The following is a 17354-nucleotide window of genomic DNA, read 5'->3' on the forward strand; positions in this document are numbered from 1 at the left end:
AGGCAACATACAGGGTAAAAGTGACGGCACCCATGTTCACAAAGAGAGGCACTAGTCCCAAGAAGCCAATTAGTTCCAGGGATGTATGACCGCTCCTGAGCGGGTTGCAACTTCCCGGAAAAGGGCGTTCGGCAAGGGGAGAAAAATCCAGGGTTGGAACCGACAACAAACTCTCAGATAAGGCGGAAAAATGTAGCATAGGTGACTGCAAATTCACAAGGTGTATGACCTGATCCAAACACAATGTCCAGAAGATGGCCACACCATCCAGGGAAGTGAGATAACTGGGAAAGCTCAATAAGAAATGGAAATGGGAAAGACTCTGGCATTGACAAGTCACAAAAGGTACCAGAAAGTGTAGGAACTACTGGCAAATCCTGTGGTCAGCCACTCCATGAGTTGTTATTGCGTTAAGCATTGAGTAAGGAAGATATGGGGGAACAGGACTTAAACGGAGGCAGTAAGGTCTCCATCAGTGAAGGATTGAAGGTGAGGAAAACCCACATATATCATCTGTCCTCATACAGACGGTTACCCCTGCTTCATTGGTCCTGTTGCAAAACCCATCCTCTCTGCCTGTGCCCTATTTATGGCACTTCAAGCACTTTGTGCTCTGTTGTTGAGCACATTGTAGATATTTTGGTCCAGGACAAATCTAGCAATTGGACCCTGCCCTCACCCACAATAGTCTTATTTCTCATGGTACTTCCTCACTTTCCATTTGCAGGCGGCTGAGGATCCTGAAGACACACTTGGTCCTGGAGTGGTAGCAGACAAAAAACAAAACTAGATCAGGGCACAGATAGAATGTGACAAAAGGGGAAGCCTCCCCCTAATCACTTTCTCCTGCAGGCTCATGCAGGAATATCAAGATTGACGACGGTGTAGTGGGGACCTAAACATTTATATATTTGTGATTTGTTATGTGCCAACTGCAAATAGAATTGTTTCATAGAGCTTCACATCACTTGTTCCACTTGCCCCATAAGTGTGGCAGACAGGAGCCACAAGAATACACGACTGGGGGAGAGGGATACCATAACACCATTGGCCCTCAAGACCATTTGGTCGATCTTGCCCGCTTTAAGGCAGAGCCCCACTGTGGGTCCAAGCTATGGCCTGTCGCAGCAAGGGAGATTTGTGCTGTACCAAATGGGGGCCAACGTCAAACCAGTTTTATGAAGTGATGTGGGTCAGCAAAGAGCAGTGCCTCTTCTCTATACAGAACACAGTGCCGGAACAAGTCACAGAGGGAAGGAGCAAAGGCTCTTTGCCTTATTCCAACCATTGTTACTGCCAGGTGCATAACAGTCTGAATTGTTTGTGATGATGTCACCTTCCTGACCCTTGTGCAGGTGACCATGGGAGAAGGCACCCTCTCCTTGATGCAAGACCTGGGGATGCTGTGGGGAGGTTCACATATTCATCCTCCCAAACGCTTTGTGAGGAGACAGGTGTTGGTCACATTGGTACCATAGTAACATCTGATGCCTTAAGGGCTATAAGTACATTATGGAATGTGTGAGTGAAGATAAGTCTCTTGCAGGCCCTTTGCGACAGGCCAAGTGATTGAAAAACAGTCTTTATCCTAATATTGGACATTGAGCTGTAAATTGAGTAGTAGTGCTGCTTTTCTGTGTAAGAACAGAGTGCAACATCTGTGAAGGGGATGCCACCAAAGCCGCACCAGTCCAGCATTTCCGGCATGGTGCTCCTCTTGCATGCAGAAGACATGAAATGAATCCAAGATGGCCGAATGGCCTTGTATAGGCTCTGTCTCACAGATGCTGGAAACCCAGACCAATGAAATAGAAACACCTGATGCAGGAAATTAATTGGGAAACGTCCAATCCTGCACTAGAGCAAGAAAGGCTGCGCATGTCAGACCCTCACGAGGAGCCTTGCACAAGGACAGTGGACAGGAGCATATAAAATAAAGCCATATATTGTAAAGATGTGGGTGTGTATAGGGGCTTCGAATTTGGGGGCTACTAGGCCGAGCTGGAGGTGACAGGGGGCAAAAGGGAGGTGCTATAGGAAGTAAACTTTGAGGAGGATGTGCAGAGGAAGAGGAGGGGAATGTAAAGAGGGGGAGCAGAAGAGGAAATGGGATTAACAGGCCTAACCGAAGAGGTGAAAATGGAAGGAATTAATGAGGAAGAGAGGTCATGGAAAGTCAAAAAAGGCAAAAGGATAATGAAAAGGGAGAGACACGTCCCATGTCTATGGGTATGGGAGTGAGGTGGAAGGAGAATGAGCATGTGGTGAAGCGTTGAGGAAGTACAGCAGAAGCTACTTAATATTAAGGGAGTAGGTAAGCCAGAGGAAGATCCTGTAGGAACAAGGACCGTTTAGGAAGAATGCAAGATTGGGCTGAGGGTCTTGTAAAATTGTGTCCACTGGGCATGGAGGTGGTCTGGAGCCTTCAAGTCAGTTTCACCTTTAATAGAATGTGTAGGCTTTATGGAACCTCTGGCCCCAAAGGAGTGAGAACGAGAAGCATTTTAAGCGCTGACACAGGAAGACTGATCAAGTTGCAACATATCTGCCAAGGAAGGGCAGGTGATTTTGTATATGCACCAGACATTGTATTTGATACTGGGGGAGACCCGCAGAGAGTTTTGATGACACTTGCTTTTGACTCCAAAAACTCTGAGCAACAAGGCAGATGGCCTTTCTGACCCAATATTTCAGTTATCTGTTTGACCTGTGTTAATGTAAACTACTCCAGTAAATAACTTGCTTTGAATTCTATATTGTTGTGTGTCATTTCTGGAGATCACTCGACCATATGAAAGAGTTCAAAATGTTGGCACTTAAAGGTCAGGTTATGTTAACTGTACTTATATAGCACACCGTCACCAACGGAATTGGTCCCCAGGCGCTCTGGAGGATCTGAGAATGAGAAGGTGGGATGGGTTAGTAAGGTGGAGAGGGAGTAGGATAGTGAGAGGAGTGGTGTACTGTTGGCAGCTTCAACTCGGCAGACACCGGGTGCTGAGCTTTGGTGCGAGTATTGGATCGGTGTCAGTCCGTGTGTGCTGTTGGTGCGACTTATGTGTTGTTGCAGTGTGGTGAAGTGCGTGCAGCTTGTTGTGCGAGAGATGGTTGTGTGAGTTTTTTTAAGTATGCAGAGAGTTTGAGTTTATATTGGTTAGTGGGTTATGTGACATTTAACATGCAAGCATTCACAGTTCTGTCTAAGTGTAGCACTTGCTGACCTACATAATTCAGTCTGAGTATGGCAGTCAATAATCTTCACAATATTATCTAGATACTGCACAGGCTAATGTTCATAATTCTGTCTAAGTGTGGGACATGCTAACACCCACAACCCTGTCTAGATACGGTGCATGCTAATGTTCTCAACTCTAAGTGAGGCACATGCTAACATTCAAGGTGAGAAAACCATGCTGGCAAGCAATTGTAACTCAGGCTCCAGCCAGCTGTATTCTTCGTTTTCAAGCTAACACATGATTTGAAGTCGTAAAATATAGTTTAAAAAATTGGATAGCGTGTTGCTGACTCCGGTGTAATGAGGGCTATCAAGGTATGTGCAGTGATCTGGCTGCTCACTGTGTCTTCATTCATCCTTGACGTGTGCTCATCTGGCATGCAGTGCATGGCAGTTGTGTGCACACATGTACCTTGAATGCTAAATATGCGGATTAAAGATGAATCATTCTTTTTCTCTCTTATCTTGACTGTTTTTAACACTTGTTCCTGAATTCCTTGTTTCACCTTCTAACCCTGCAACCTTCCTGTTACTCTCCAAAGCCCGGGGATGAACAGCTTAGAAGAGAGGTGGATTGGTGCATAGAGCAGCTGGAACTGGGGCTAAAGAGACAAAAATCGACTCAAAAACAGGGTAAGTGATTAAATATTTGAGCCATACTCTGCTTCCCAAGATTTACTCTTAAATATCTTCACTGGACTCTAGAGTGCTAGCCCAGTCATTGTGTTGGCTCATACAGTTGTATCCCTACAGTCCCCCAAGCTCCTGACACTGATATCTGCACTCATCCCTGCACTTGCCACAAGCTAGCCACACTTTTACCTATTGTTTTATTTATTCTATTTGTTTTGTACTGTTGATCCTATGTACTGCACTGCCCCCTACCCCGCACTTTTCCTTTCCCCCTCCCTTTTCCTTTCCCCCTTCCCCTGCACTTGCGCGATCTCAATGACATCTGGCCTAGTAAGATCATTGTCTCTGTCTTCCCTCTGTTCCCCCTCCCTTGCCTTGTCACGCCTCGAAACACTTGTGTATAGGCGCATTATAAATGCCATATCATATCATATCATGCCCTCTGATAATCTATTTGCACTTCCCCTTCCCGAACACGTGTGTGAATGACCTCTTGCTGCAATTAATTGAGTGGGATTTTCTTCAAACAATTGGATAAGATTCAACTCCTCTCAGAGACCTAGGCGTGATCTCTCCAGTGGAAGGAGAGGATGGATTTGTTTGGCACAGAGGTGCTTAGTGGTATTCCTGTCCCTTGAAAAGTACCTTTGTGTCCTGTAAGCATTTTGGCTACCTCATGGTCTGTAAAGTTCTGTGTGATAATTCTACTTCTAGCTGTAACAATGCATAGCTGGATGAAGGTGCGCCCCTGATAATTGCTTATTCAATTGAAGTAAGGTGGGTAGCCATGTTCTCTTCTTGTGCCTTTCCTAAACGGTGTCAAGCTCTAACTGCCTCAAATCCTATTTGATTGAGAATAGGATTAAGCAGGCTTGACTATAGGGATGTGATTTTCGCTGGATCTGGTTTTATCAGGAGAGCTTGGAACTGGCGGATTTAAGCTTTTATCACTCTCATGATATCTTTTCATCATTTGCTTTTTACATACTCAGTTAAAGCGGGAGGTGGCAGATTTTATTGCTCGGTATTGCACAATTTTTTTATACAGTAATGGTTTTTTGGTGTAGTATTTGACTTTGTATGTTTATGGTCAGGTGCTCCTCAAGATGCTCAATACTTCTCTATACAGATGCAATGTTTTGTTCTTATTTCATATAGTACTTAACTATTTTATATGTGGATTGTGAGGGGTCCTTTAAGATGGGGGCCTGCAAACTTTGCCTCTCCCAATGTTTTGGACTACAACTTCCATCACTCCTACCCTGGATTGTCCATGGTGGTGCGGGGGGGGGGGGTCATGGGAGTCATAGTCAAAAACATCTGGAGAGCCTACGGTTGCAGAATGATGCCTTAAGATCAAAATCTAAACCTCTTCTGATATGTGATATTTACTGTCCTTAAAGACTGAGCTACTTGGAAAGTTTTCCCCAGCATTTATGATGAATTTTGGAAAATGTTTTTATTGGATATGGAAGAATGTTGTTCTCTTTTATTTATAGGAGGATTTTCCCCCCTGCAATTTTTCGTTGATTCCGTTAATTTCATTTTATAGAGCTAAAGTGGTGCCGATTTTGACTTCCGGCGCCGAAACATCACTTATGTTGCCCGAAGACTCTTGGTCCCTACTGGAGGGGATCTTCTGGAAGTCAATATTGGGAGTACCAAGAAGCATCCGTATACAGATTGTCAGAAGGGAATTAGCACTGACATCTTTAAAGGATATTGCTAGTTAGGGACGTCAATTTGGAAAGTTGATCTTGTTATGATAGTTGTGGTCAGTGCTCCAGTTAAGATTTCTTAGTGGGAGTATTTTACTCCCAATTTTTGAAAGTTTGCAGTCAAATTATTTTTATGGGAATCAAACTGTAAGTTCCATTCCCAACGGGAGTATTTTATAAGTGAGTAAAAATATGTTTTAACTGTAAAACAGAAATATTTGTGTAATAAATATTTCTTTACACCCAAGTATTTATGCACATTCTTGCTACAGCACTTTGTGTGCCACTGTTAGAAACATATCCATGGAACTCTGTGGGTGAAAGCAGTGGGACAAGCTCTTATGGGGCAGTTTCTTTTTTTGTTGAGAGTATTTTTACTCCCCATTTGTCTTTTTTTGGCAGTATTTGCCAATTTTTAGGGAGTAAAGGTAGCCGATACACCCCTTATCTGTAGGGCTGGTTGTGGTGAAATAATTCAGATGAATTCATGTAATGTTCTGGTAAAGCGGTATTTATATCCAGTAAAAAAAACGAGTGTTTCACATTTCCTGTGCTTTTTCAAGGTGGTGATGGATGCGAAATATTACTACCATAGGGTTATAGTATTTAATAATAAGCATCCCCTAATTACAGATGCAGAGATCCACAGTTACATGATTGGGTGTAACTGATGTGCTGTGAGCACCTTGGTGCCGTAGACATTTTGGAAAGATGTTGCAGTAAGTGGGCAGGGGGCAAAAATAATTTAAATGTATGAAATGTTTAATGTGTTTGCATGGTCTATCTATTCTGAATCCGAAATAAACGGTTCACTGACTCATTTGATGGTAGCACCCAGAATGCCTCAGCTCCTGAATGTGTGCATCTTACTGTGGGCAAGCACTCACTACCAAGCTTTCTGAAAGGTCTAAGAAAGGAATTTTTTTACCTGAAGTAGTCTCCCATCCCTCTCATGTGCCCCACTTCCTCCGATGTTTTCCCTCTTCCGTTTTCCAGTGTGTTTTTCTTTCCTCTTCTCTCTGATGTGTTTCCTCTGTCTCACTTCCTTATTCCTCATTTCTCATTGCTCTACATGGGTTACTTTCCCCATTTTCCCCCTCAATGCTTTTTCCTCTTCAGTCTGGTGTTCTCCTGCTCACTTTCCTTTCGTATTGTGTCCCTTATGATTTTCTTTAATATTCTCCTGTCCGCTTATATTCTCTGCTTCCCGTATCCCTGCAATGCTCTTTCTTGTCCCATGTCCTCTTATATTCTCTCTTCCACATCTCCCTGGAAATAGTTCTCAACATGTTCTTTATTACTGTATTTCCTATAAAGATATCCCTTCATAAAATCCATCAGTTGCTTATCCTCATATCCATAATGTGCTCCCCAGTGTGATCTTCACTCTGTATCCGTTCAAAATAGGCACTTCCCTCACTGTGTTCTCCATTCCTATGTGTCTCATTGTGTTCTACCCAGTAGGATCGCCATGGCTTACCACCTAAGCTCCCTCTACCCCATCCCCTGATTTCCCCCTAGTAATTGTCCACAGTTTGTTATTCCCATGGTCCCCAATATGTCCTGAACTCATGCCCCTTATTCTCTCATGATATGTTGAGTATTTGTGTGTCAAATGTTGTGCACCCCATAATGTAGGTTTCATTCTGTTTCTCTAGATTGGCTTTCCTCCTTCTTTGCTTAAGATCCCTTAATATGTTCCCTCCACCCTCTGAGTCCCTTTAATTTCCCCCTGATTCTTTCTCTCCTCGTTATTTTCTTTTCATCCACCCATCAGTCAGTTTTCCACACTGCAACTGCAAGGCACATATTGCCATCCCTGCTTTCCTTGTATATGCTTTCATTGGAAAGACTAGACCGCCTGAGGGAGCCCGGGTTTCCGAGCTCCTCACACGTCAGACCGTAGCTACTAAGCCAAATAGTAATGGGGCAAGCCAACGAGGTTTCGGGAGCCTGAGAAATTCGACTGAGACATTGAGTGAAGGCTATGAAAGCCGACGAGGTTACAGGAGCCTGAGAAACCGGAAGCAGAATATACTGTTACAAGGTACGAACATCGTGTGTAACAGCTGGAAAAGCAATCAAGGTAACGGGAGCCTGTGAAACCCGAGAATCCCAAGTGTGCAAACACCCTACGAGAGGGGAGCCGAGAAAAGCTATCAAGGTTACGGGAGCCTCTACAGCTCGCCGCAATTGCCCAAGCATAATGGGAAGTCTGATGCGATCATTTCACACTACCTGGAAGGTGAGCCCACTGTATCCTTGTGTACCTCTGGCGCCTACATAGCTGTGTGTAATGGCCCCATGCGCTTACACTGCCCGCAACACTCCCCCGTTCCACCTGTCCGACCCTGTTCTTCCCAACCGGAGTCTCCTTCGGATCCTCAAGGAGATAGATACTCCTAAAGAGCAGCATCATGTCCCCCAAACCATTACCGCAACCCAGGATTATCATGAGGCAGCTCTGCGGTCACCCCAGCAGCTCTGCACCACTGGCACTTCCTTCCGGTCAGACGGTGAGAACGGCCCATTTTAATATCCCTCACCTTCCGCTGCAACCACACCGCCTCTTGCAGCTTCCTAACTTCAGCAGCACTCCACAGCCACTTCCCGAACAGAACACATCTGCACCGCTCGCAGCTCAGATTTCTGCAACCCTGCCTGTTCGGGGCACAACGTGCCAGGCTCAAATCCCTTACTTGTTAGCCATCAAAGTTATCCCAAGCACTACGTAGAGTGACCACTTCTACAAGTCCACTGTGTAAGGAACTTAAGGTGGCAACAGTAAAGACAAACACAAGTGATCACAGTTCAAGAGTGTTTATTGAACTTTATAATGGGTGATATAAATGCCTAATCTAGACCTAAATCTAAAATGGGAGCAAGCTACGACCATCAAATAATAAGGCAGTCCTAGTGGCGCCTTGTCAAATAAAAAGAGCCTGTACTAAAAAACCTATTGCCAGTCTATACCACTAAATTACAAAAAGAGTGTGGCATAATGTTCACCGGAAAGAAGAAAAGAAAGAAGTGTTCACCAAATAATAAGTCAGGATGGTATCGCTGGGTCTCCCTTCCCCACGTTGGAAGCACGGGACAAGGCGGGACTCTCGAGCACACCACACTCCTTGGCCCTGTCAGTACGAGGTTCACAGTTCAGTTAAACAATATCAGAAATCTTCAGAGGCTAAGTCTCCTTTTTGCGAAAGTCTCTTGCCTTAGAAGGCCTGTGGTGTTTCACAATGACAAACAAACAAAAAGTTCTCTCGTGATCTTGCACCTTGACCGATTGCTCTTCACGCCCAGGATCTCACTTCATTGGGCATGAATCCTTCTCGCAGTTTGGGCCTCCCTCCGTCGGTTTCACCATGGCCTTTCTTTAACACAGTTCATGTATTTTTAACACAGTTCATTCATTGCTCATTTTCATCAGAAAGCAAGATTTTCCTTCTAGCTTTCTCTCAGCATCCCTCTGTCGGGTTCACACATGCCACAAATTACAGTTCACAACTTTATTGGAAAGCGGGGTTCCCTTGTCCTAGCTTTCCTTTGGCAACAGGTCAGAGACTTTCGATTGTGCAAGGGATTTTACGTAACCCTTGTAGGACCATTCTGATGCCTTACGCCACCCTTTCCTAGGGCCTTCTGATTCTTGTAGTTTCAAAACAGGTCCCGGTCAGAGCCTTTCGAATTGGCGCCCACATGGCGCCGGATCCCTCTGCACCTGAACCTCAAACATACACACAAGTTCCTTGTTTTGGGAATTCCTGGCATTCATAAAATGTTGCTACTTGCCACCTTCGGCTCAAAACAGTTTGGTTTGCTATCCGTTTCCTCTGACTCACCGGCTGTGCTGAACCCGTTGGCTTCTCTGATCGCTGGAGTCAAGGATAGTACCATGGTATCCAGCTTGCCTCTCCGCCTGCATTATCAATGCGGGAGGTCCCTGTGTACCGTTGACAGCTGCTGCTCCGCATGCCAAGCAGTAACTCCCAGTATTATGATTTCCCTTTCGGAGGTTTCGCAGACATTAGTTGAAAAGGGCAAGGGTAATTGCCCCTTCGTCATCCTTTCAGGTCTCCCCGCCTTTCTTCTCCGTTTGAACTGCTGGTTTTGTGAAGTTGTCTCCTTGTGTGTTCGGCCTTGCTTGAAGTGTGTTTTCGTGCTCCGCCTTTTATCCCTGCGGGATAGGTAAAGGGCCGTCAGATGGGCTTGCTTATTTCGAATTGCCTGACTCGCGTGTTGTGAGATGTTAGGTAAACGGCTCTGATGTTAGTCTGTTGTCTGTTACAGTGTAAGAAAGTGTTTGTGTGGGAAATGGGGGTTGGGGTAGAGGTTCTAAATATCCAACAATCCAATGATGGGGAAAAGGTGTTGCAGGTAAGGGGATACCGCATCTCAACCCTCGTTGTCCCACTTCCACTGGCCTGAGACCCCTCGCCCAGGTGATCCTCCCCCATTGGTCCAACCCCAGCATCTGGATCCAATAGCGATGGCCGTGTCCTGGCCACCTGGACGACAGATCTCCGGGGACCAGCGGGTGAGACACCTTCAGGTTTCTCACAACTGCCAATAAGCAACCCAAGGCTGTTGCATCTTCAGAGCACAGGGCCACTAACCAGAACCGCTTTTCCAACTAATACAGTGCCAATACTGTCTTTGGTCAGCCCCCACCTAGCACCATAAGCAATTCCAAGCAATCTAAGCTTTTTAATCCAGTGTCCATTTCAGTAAGGAAGTCGAGGCTACGCCCTAGATCCTTAAGACTCACCCCAAGCCACCTCCCTGCTCTCACCACTAACACCTTGGTGCTAGGACTCCTATTATGCAATCCCCTCCCTCCATGAAGACAGCCTCTGAGCCTTGTAAACTTCAGAGTATATTATCTACATGTCCAATGCCACCATCCCCTGCCAGCCACATGCCAATCCCCCCCAGATCCCTACCACCCCCCATTCTAGCCCCCTCTCTTAAAGATTCTGGAAACACTCAGGACAAGCCCACCACAGCACATGGTACTAGAACAAGGGCACCCTCCTACGTGCTGACCCCCATATCTAGAACCCCACTGTCTCCTACCCCCTCTTATACCCACCTAGACCACCAATCTCAACCCATGCTACAGGGAGCCCTAATTAACGCTAGATCTCTTTCAGCACATGCACTGGACATCAATGACATGATCACCACGCTTAAACTAGACTTACTGGCCATCACCGAATCTTGGCTCCATGAAGCCTCAGGCCTGCCCTCTCGATAGCCTTGCCGGACGGTTTCACCATTCTGAGGTGTGACAGACCAGACACCCAAGGTGGCGGTGTCGCACTCATACATAGGGACTCCCTTCAAATCAGATCATGCAGCTTTTCTACAGAGGGCACTGTGAGCGCCTCTCCACCAAACCTACCACTGTCCTCACCGACTCCATCACCATACATATCCCAATGCCGCAAACCAGGCCCCATAGCCGCCTTCAAAGAAGACCTTGGTTACACTTTAGGAAATAACATCAAGCCTGCGTCTAGAGTCTTACTACTAGGGGACTTCAACCTAGGCTTTTGCAACCCTTTAGACACTGCAGTAGCAGATTCCCTCTCGGACCTTGGATGCAAACATTGTGTTGGACTGGACTTGAACTGCATAGCCGATCTGAACAGCCAAATCATAGTAACCTCTAACACCCCCCACACCTAGTCAGACCAACCACCACCCTCTCTACCCATGCTTCAACCTACAATGGCCGTTAGCTCCCGAATTCTTTTTCCAAAGAGTCGATCGCCCCTTCCATCCTGCATCTCAGCCTGGAACTTCTAAACGTGACTGACCCACGAAGCCTAGCAGACACCTATACTAACACCATGGCCAAAGCGGTTAACCTAGTGGCACCCCTTCTCCTTAGGAAATACAAACCTACACGTACCTCAACCCTCGGTTCACCTCTGAACTCCAAGCCCTGTGCCCTAAGAAAAGACAGGCAGAAGCCATGTGGAAAAAAGACCCATCGGATCTCCCAAAATGATTTTCAATAAGATAGCTAAGGAATATCGACAAGCCATTTCAGCAGCCAAAGCGGAAATCTACAACTCTAGAATCGAGAAGGCTAATTCCAACTTGAAAGAACTATTCAAAATCCCAAAACTAGAGACGCCCATATCAACCCCCAACACCATCTGCAAAGATGAAACTTGGTGCACCGATATTCAGAATGCCAGGCATGCTAAAATATGCATGCTACAGCAACACATTGCAACATACACAAATCCTAATTAGCCCCCTTATCTCTCCCTATCACTAAAACACACACCAGACCAGTGTTCCACTTTACAGAAATCTCGGAACTAGAAACAGCTAATATCCAAACCGAAAACCATCTAGATGCGAAGGAGACATATGCTCTGCAACCATCATCAAAGACTGCTCTGATTCCCTAGTACCTTTAATCACTAAATTAATTAATTCCTCGTTCTCAGCCAATCTGGTCCCGGCTGGCCTCAAAGAATCCTGGGTCCTCCCCTTATAGAAAAAAACATCACTTGACCCAGCAATGCCAAACAATTACCGTCCGATCACAACAGTACCATTCCTGCTCAAGATCCTGGAAAGAGCAGCATACAAACAGATCCATCAGTTTTTTGGAATCTAATCACATTTTAGGGATACGACAATTAGGTGTTCTGCCACGGCACCAAAACAGCACTACTAGAGCTCAAAATACAACTGGATTCCTTCCCAGATGAGGGCAAACCAGCCATCCTCCTACTACTGGATCTCTCGGCCGCATTCGACCCAGTAGACCACAAGACCCTATGTCACCACCTCACGCCAGCAAACTTCTCTTAGGAAGCCACCTCCTGGGTTGCCTCTTTCCTAGAAGGCCGATACTGCCAGTGCCATGCCCATCCCCATTCCATGTGGCATCCCCCAAGGCTCCTGTGTCTCCCCCTCCCTCTATAACATTTTCACCAAACCCCTATTCGACCTCCTGGACGACATCGGTATATCATATACCAACTATGCCGATGACACCCAAATCCTACTCCCCTTGTCAAGCTCCTACAAGGAAGACTAACTAATCCTAAATAAAATTTACGCCACAATCCAGACGTGGATGGCTACAAACCTTCTATGTCTGAATGACGATAAGACAGAGATGTTGCTGGTAGGCTCTCCCTCCTTGCTACAGAAACTCAGCACGCAATACAAAGCCTTCACAATAGACGGAATCCAGATCCATGTCTCGAAGACGGTCAACACACTGGGTGTCCACTTGGATGCCTCACTATCGCTCTCCAAACAAGTTAGTGCAGTAGTTAAGCATCTTCAGCAGCCTACACTGCAAGGTTCATTAACTATTGCCAGAGCAATCACAGGTGCGAGACTGGATTATTGCAATGTCCTCTTTGCTGGATCATCTAAACAGAACATTAACAAACTACAGATAATCCAACACAATGCTAGCAGCCTTAAACATTCCTAAAAGAGACCACATTTCAGCTGCCAGATGAAAGTCCCACTGACTCCCTATTCGGGAAAGGATTATTTTCAAAACTGTCGATCACACACAAATGTCTGACTAACACCGCCCCACAATACCTTGCCCAGAAAATTGTAAGATCGTAGTCTAACAGACAGGTAAGATCTTACCACGATCATCGGCTGGTTCTTCCGAAAGTGAAAAGAGCTAAAGGAGGAGGGTGGGGGATCAGTTTCCCTACGGTATCAGTGAACCACTGGAATGCCCTCCCCCTTGCTCTAAGAGCCGAAGACTCCTACTGGTCCTTCAGTAAGGCCTTGAAAACCTGTCTATTTGCCTAACTGGTCCACCCCCGGAATCTTTGTATGCGTTGCTATAACATCCAACGTTACCTTGATCTCTGTATGCTGTGGGTGGATTACTACCCGCACGTGAAGCTTATGTAACCTGTAACAGGTTTGCAACAGCGCCCTCATCCCTCATGGTTTAGGCGCCTTACAAATGAAAAAATAAATACATGCATTAGTTTGGGTTATTAGGTGGTGCTTATGCCAAACTGTTGCATTGGAGTATAGGTAGGAGGGAGTTGACATGTGAGGAGGGACACTCATCTTTGCCTTAAATGGTGATTATTTTCTTCTATACAAAAACATCTAGTTCTCTTGTTTCAATTGGTTTTAATGAATTGTTAATGTTTGAGAACTGCTGCACTGTAGCTAAGGAGAATTGGTTCTGGGTATCCTTCGTAAACCAAGTACCTCTCAGCGACTTAAAGATCACAATAGGGGGAACAAAATGCCTGCACACGTGGAGGCAGAAGCCACGACCCTCTGAACAGACTTTGCAGGAACTGAGTGCCTCCCAGAAGATATTCCAAGTGCTAAACCAGCTCCACTCTCTAAATCAGTTTAAAATGTGACTTCATCAAAGATGCAGTGATGAGGGTTAAAGCCCAGGCCATTCAGTACCCAAATCAAGTGCTCGAGCCCAGCAATTAAATAATGTGCAATAAACCCCATTGAAATCTTTGGATTACACTGGCAAAAGGTTTTCTTGCACCCCTAAAATGAGGGGACATTGTCATCTCTGTGGAAAAGAGCAAAATGGAGGACGCAAAGCAGGGTGCAACCCAGAATACCATTTTACAAGCTTGCCATTCGAGGATCATGGGCCAAGAGCAGCTGAACGATAAGGCTGCATATGCAGGATCTGGCCCCAGGAGATGGGGAACCCAAAACCGTGTAAGACGTTGAGTTTGAGTCGACAAGCTGGTGACAATCTTGACGATGCAAACTCCCAAGTTGAAGAGGATGCTGTGGGACTATAGCTCTGCTCTGGAACTCTCAACCTCCTCAGGAGCGATCAGTTAGAAGAATAATCAGGGCCAGGGCCTTGAGACAGTGTGTTCTTGTTGAGAGTGCCTCACAAACATCATCACTCACTCGCTCTCTGCATTGGCATGGCAGAAATAAATTCCACACAGACAAGGTTGGAGCCAAGAAATAAAGCAGAAAATTGATGTCTACGAATCAAGTGTGACATTTTTAAAAAAGTGAGCCGTGTGAAGCAAGCTGAAGTGAAGACTAATCTCATAAGCAAACCAAGCTTGGCTACACCAGCCAACAGAGCAGTATCAAACATTTTTATACAAGCAGAAGAATGCAGAAAACTGATTATGGCAAAGTAACCTACAAATAAGAGGGATCCTGGAAAAAGTGCAGGAAGAAGATCTCAGCCTTAAAGCAAGCCCAATTTTGAGTTTGAGTAATCCTGCAGATATTTGACGCTTATGAGGTAGGCCCGGAGAAGGCAGCATAAATAAAACTTTCAATACAAGACGAGTCTCTTTCTAGATGTGCTTACTAGATTACATTTTGACATAATTTGTTAAAAAAAGAAAATGAATCCCCCCTGTTTTAAGATGCAAAACCTGGTTGAGAGAGGAACACATCTGCTCTAGGTGGGATGGGTTTCCATTGCAAACATCTGTTCAATTTACAGGGACAGTCTAGATCCATTTAGAATAGTAGAAGCTGTAGTTGTTTTGAGCATAGAGGTTTCACTAGTTGAATGAAATGAAGGGTGTCTTTAAAGTAAAACGCAAATGGAAAGCTGCTGGGACATAAACGCCTGCAAGAAGATAAAGTTCTTTTGTGAAATGCAGAGCACAATCAATTAAAAAGAGAGAAGCAAGAGTGTAAGAAATGGGATGAAACAACGTCAATAGGGCTCCAGAGCCACCTTTATTCTATTGGGAGGCTCAGGTTGCAGGACTAGCCTAAAAAAGGAACACATTTTAAGAGTTGGATGTTGTAGACGGGAGAAGCTATAATAGATTTACAATTGGGGAAAGTTGTGGAGTCACAAAGAATGAGCAAGGTTCGATCACATTGTGTTCCTTGTCTAGCAAAGGGGTAAGAGAGGAATCCCAATGAAGGAGGGAGGACACTCGAAAGGCATCCAAATCTAACTTGAGGTTGAAAGGGAAAGTTGCAGGAAAGAAGGCTAATTGGAGTGAGGGTAGTGGTGAGCATCAGCAAGGGTTTGACAGCTGGCATAGTTTGGGGGAAGTTAAGTTGAAAAATGTTTCCTTCACCACTTAATGACTGCACTCAATTGTCCCGTTGCCTTATGTCCAAAGTTAAGGGACATTTCATCCTCCTGCAGCTAAAAAAAGAATAGTCCTACTTTCATTTTTATGCGAAGCCGTATGAATGTTCAGCCACTGTCCGCCTCCTCAGAACATATCTCAGGCTTCATTCCTTTTCTAGCTGGGATACGATTTCCAAAGCGACCACATGAGCATCACCAACAGCTTTTTGTAAGTACTACTGCATAGACGGCAGCTCGAAAGTAGATGCCCAGTTTGGAATTATTTGGTTAAGTTAGTGTTAGGGTTATCCTCCTGCTTCTGGCGGGGTTGGAGACAAGGAGCATAAGATGAGAAAGTGTATGGCATAGAGGAACAAAAGAGATGATGGTTGGAAGGTTTTGAATTAATCTTAACATCTGACATTGCTCTGGGCAACCCTCCACACCCCATCGTTCTTCGCCTGCCAAGCCATTGCAAAAGGGAAAAGACCATATACAAATCAGGCTTGGTCCCACCCCAAAAGGGACAGTCCAGCTCGAACTGCTTGGTCACATCCCTTCTGCACAAGACCACAAGCTTCCCCAGACATGTTTGGGTATGTAGGCCTAGCAGTCAAGGGACCCACGCCTGGGCATACCCATCCCACTCTGGGTGACGTAGCAAAATATAAGAGGTGATGGCTGGAAGGTTCAGGGGGAGAAACTCACTGATGGAGTCATAATCCATCCTGTTGGAGAGTGTTGCAAGGTGGCCAAAAAAGGCTGCCTTTTGGAAGAGCAGCCTCCAATTGATGGGATCGCTGAAAACTTCCTTCCTATGATACATATTTAGGTAAATACGAATTGTAAAGTGGCTAAATAAAAATATCTATGGATTAGCATTGTAAAAACGTCAAAAGTCATATATAGATAAAACAATTATATCCTCATTAGCAACACTAGGAACAGGTAGATAGATGAAAAAGACTAGAAATCGCCTGTCTTTGGAAAATCCACTCATTAACGGTGAATATATTACCTAGGCTATAATGTTTTTCTGGCAGTTGAAATGCCAGCTCTTGGGACATTGCTCACTGTGTCTCTGTTTATTCTATTTAATCTGGAATGGAAAGACCCCTGGAGTCGATTTCAGGGTACTGATCAGATTGGTATGGGCAGGAGTTTTAGTGGCCCCTAATAAGAAAACCTATTTCAGGGTGTCCAGCTCAGCCCCAATATTGGACTAGTCACCTGCTGACTGCAATAAAAGATCCCTCTCCGGAAAGCACTAGTTCCCTCACTGCAAAATAGGTTAAGCGCAGGGTTGATGGTATAGTATACCAAAACGGATCTGCAGTGTTGGGGTTCAACTAACAATGTGGGTGTTTGAGGTTATGGATTCCTCTTGACCCAGCCTCTGGCAATCACAACTTCAACCCGGGCATGGCAGCAAGAAAACTTGCAGATTGGAAAAGGAGAAGTATTGACATTGTAAAGCAGTTATGTATAAACAAGAACACTCCAAACCTCAAGCAATTTAAAGGGATATTTCTGATAGGGTAAAGGGAACATGTAGATTTAAGCAACTAAGGCATTGGATCTCCAACCCTAAGTTGAAGGTGAACCACAAACTGATAAAGTTTCTTGAAAAAAGTCAACCGCAGCATACAAATATACTTTTTTCTTGGTGAAAGTTGGCTACATATGTGGTAGTGCTGCCCAA

At 45.1% G+C, this 17354-nt stretch overlaps 1 protein-coding gene across 3 annotated transcripts in view; it reads left to right on the forward strand.

Moving 5' to 3' along the window:
- Positions 1-17354, forward strand: part of C2QH8orf33 (chromosome 2q C8orf33 homolog) — a 429781-nt gene that overhangs the window by 277106 nt on the left and 135321 nt on the right. For all 3 annotated transcript variants that reach the window (XM_069646956.1, XM_069646954.1, XM_069646955.1), the window contains one exon: positions 3778-3868. In XM_069646956.1, coding sequence (XP_069503057.1) covers positions 3778-3868 — 91 coding nt within the window. The remainder of the gene's footprint in view (positions 1-3777; positions 3869-17354) is intronic.

This window comes from Ambystoma mexicanum, chromosome 2q (assembly GCF_040938575.1).
Source record: "Ambystoma mexicanum isolate Mex_15411 chromosome 2q, UKY_AmexF1_1, whole genome shotgun sequence".
Classification (NCBI taxonomy): Eukaryota; Metazoa; Chordata; class Amphibia; order Caudata; family Ambystomatidae; genus Ambystoma; species Ambystoma mexicanum.